A 3019-nucleotide genomic window follows, 5' to 3' on the forward strand; every position below is an offset into this window, starting at 1 on the left:
TGGGTAAACATATGTCTTGGTGAAAAGGAAGGAAATCCCACCACAGATAATTGACACAGGAAGGGGCAAACAATGTTCAATAAAAATTATGACCTAAGACGTCTATATTTTTTTACCATTAATATGCCATAACATAGTATGTGTCTATAGATAATAAGATACACAGGAAAGACCCATTATTCAAGATATGTCATAGGTTAAAGGTCTCCAAGGAATGCAGAGTCAGCTTTGGTTGGCTTTTGCTGACATAGGAAGAGGCATTCTCTGAGTTTGCTTCAGAGAGAACAAAGAGATTATTTCAAAATTTTATATTAAACATTATCATTCCCTCCTTTTGGTCAAAGGCAAGCCGAAGGCTTCGCCTGTAGACCAAGGAAAGCTTCACATTTCTTCAGGAAATGGGAATGGGAGTTCTAGAAATTCTTCCTTAATGGAACAGGGAGATGCACTATTCTGTGCATCTGGAGTAGGTTGGGGGAAAATGATCTTGGTCAGCATTATTTTGTTCACCAAAGTGGTGGAACATTTGTGGACCAAGGCTAATCCTATTCGGATACCTGGGAAAATAAGAACCAGAATAGCAAGTACTCCCGCAGCAGAAAGGAGGATGGATCTGAGTAAGCCACCCACTCTTGGGGAAAGGGAACTAAACATATCATACCACTGGGGTGCTTCAGCCCTTTTCCGTAGCTGAGTGGCATGAGAACGAAACACATCTATGCTATCCTGTATCTGTTGGGATTTGTTAACATAAAAGCAACATTCTTCTCCGAGAAAGACACAGACACCCCCCTGAGCCGCAAGGAGGGCATTAAGTGCTCTTCGATTTTGTAAGACCACTCCGGCCAAAGAGCCAAGTTCAGTCTGCAAGTCTCCCACCACCTGGGTCAAATTGTCAATCAGGTCTGCAATTTCGTGAGATAGATCCTTATAAACTTCATTTGTAGCGGCTAGCCCTACTATTCCTACTCCTGTGGTTGCCAGGATACTACCTCCTATGATGAGGGGCAGGAATTGGATGGCACGCCTGAAGCGGAGAGGCTTGGCAGGGGAGTTGGGGTCAGCAATAATTAGGTCTTGAAGTGGCATGGGTATCGGAGTTGAGCCTGGGATATATCGGAGGTCTGGCACTACTCGAACAATGGTACAGAGTCCTGTCCACTGAGGAGGAAGGGTCTGATAAAGGGATGTACCACACAGGAAGAACATTCCTAAGGAAGATGGTAGTGTAAGGGAAAAAGTAAGGGAACCCGGGAACGGTCTAATACTATTTCTAGATCCTCGGTAAAAGTAAGTTCTAGTATCGTTGTACAAAAAGCGTGACTGAGAAAGAATGAGGCCCATAGAAGGGTTTAGGCAGGGGTTGTTGGTCATTCCGTTGGAAACAGGGCCATACCCTTTTTCTGCCCACAAGTAACCCCGATAGTGGTCCCAGTAAACTGTTTCATTTCCTGTTTTATCAGGCCACAGCTTTAGGCAGGATCCAGGGGTGAAAGTGGCATTGAGGAGAAACCAGTCACTGCCACAGACATAACCATTGGGTCGCCCTGCACAGTAGGTGGAAGTAGAGTCTTTTTGAGTTGTGTTGGTGCCTAGAATCCAGGCAGAGGGCAAGGTTACAAAGATAACACTTGATTTCTCTCCCGTAGTTGAGAGCATTCTACCAGGGCGCAGCCAGATTATGTGATTGCACCGGGCAGGGTCGAGGTTCCCTACAGGGGTTCCGGAAGTGTGGTTGGATAAGTAGCAAAAAATAGCAGGGGCTGCCGTGGAAGCCCAGGCTACCTTTGAAAAGACAGGACCCTTAGGGCTAGTTAAGGCTAAATGGACTCTGGTTTTCTTAAAACGCTTTCGGAAATAGGGGGCACTAAGGAGAAGGTCATATTCCTCAGTAGACTGTGCCTGATTTGCCTTTTGAACCAAGATCGGCATTCCAGGATGCCCATCTTCCGAGAACCTAATGCCCTCCATGGGGTGAGCCTGGGACTCCGCTTCGAGAGACCCCCAATCAGAGGCTGATATAGGGTGTGCTGAAATGCGTGTTAGAGGGTCAAGACACAACCAACAGTTGGACAGATTAAATAGTCTGGCCGCCCCCTGGCTCAGCTTCCGCATGGGGTAAATTGGGAAGAAGGAATCACCTCCTCCCCATTCTTGATCATCCCCAGAGATAGGCAGCCATTGCAAGACAATAACAATTAAGCAGAAGGAGTAAGTTGTAAAGGAAATCAAAGTGGATAGTGGGAGGTACAGAGTGGGACACAAAGCGATTAAGCAAGAGTGGGGAGGGAGCTGTTGCTTTTCGCACAGGCCTGGTCCGGACTCTTGGGAGAGCTGTCTACACCAGATGTCGTCTTTTTCTGGCCCTTTCGAAGTCGGAGGGCAAGGTCTCCTATCGGTTCAGATGTCCACTCAGGAGCAGGAGCTAATTTCAGATGTGACAAATGGATCCAGGAGTCTATTCCTTGGAGCTTGGCAGCGGTGGAGGTTGTGAGCAGCACCTGAAAGGGTCCCTTCCACCGTGGTTCCAGAGAGTGTTTCCGTAGGTGGTGCTTCCAGTATACCCAGTCTCCAGGGGAGATGAGAGAGCTGGTTTCCGGCGGTGGACCTAAAGAATAAGACTGAGAAACAAGGTCCTGAACTTGATGAATCTGCTGACCAAGTTTGACACAATATTCCTGAAGACAATGCGAAGCGAGTGGGGAGAGGTCTGCCGGGGTGAGAGGCATTGGTCTCCCAGTGACAATCTCATAGGGGGAGAGTTTAGTCTTGCCCACAGGTCGAGACCGGAGGGCAAGGAGGGCAATAGGTAGCACCTTAATCCATGGTGCCTGGAAATCTGAAGTTAATTTTCCTAGTAGCCCTTTCAATACTCCATTGGTTCTGTCTACTATCCCTGAAGACTGTGGGTGATAAGCACAATGCAAGTGCTGATGAATTCCCCAAGCTTCCAGAATGGTTCTGAGTCCCTTGCCAGTAAAATGAGTTCCTCGATCACTATGAACTTCACGGGGGACTC

At 47.5% G+C, this 3019-nt stretch overlaps 1 protein-coding gene across 1 annotated transcript; it reads right to left on the minus strand.

Annotated features, from left to right (window-relative positions):
• Window positions 1-381: 381 nt before the first annotated feature.
• Window positions 382-2115, minus strand: LOC140516693 (syncytin-2-like). The gene has a single exon (XM_072627680.1). The coding sequence runs from the start codon at window positions 2113-2115 to the stop codon at window positions 382-384; it is 1734 nt and encodes a 577-aa protein (XP_072483781.1).
• Window positions 2116-3019: the final 904 nt, after the last annotated feature.

The sequence above is a fragment of the Notamacropus eugenii genome, chromosome Y (assembly GCF_028372415.1).
Source record: "Notamacropus eugenii isolate mMacEug1 chromosome Y, mMacEug1.pri_v2, whole genome shotgun sequence".
In the NCBI taxonomy this organism is placed as follows: Eukaryota; Metazoa; Chordata; class Mammalia; order Diprotodontia; family Macropodidae; genus Notamacropus; species Notamacropus eugenii.

Coding starts and splice junctions, on each gene's coding strand:
- LOC140516693 (XM_072627680.1), bottom strand. CDS start 2,115: ATGCGGAAGCTGAGCCAGGGGGCGGCCAGACTATTTAATCTGTCCAAC.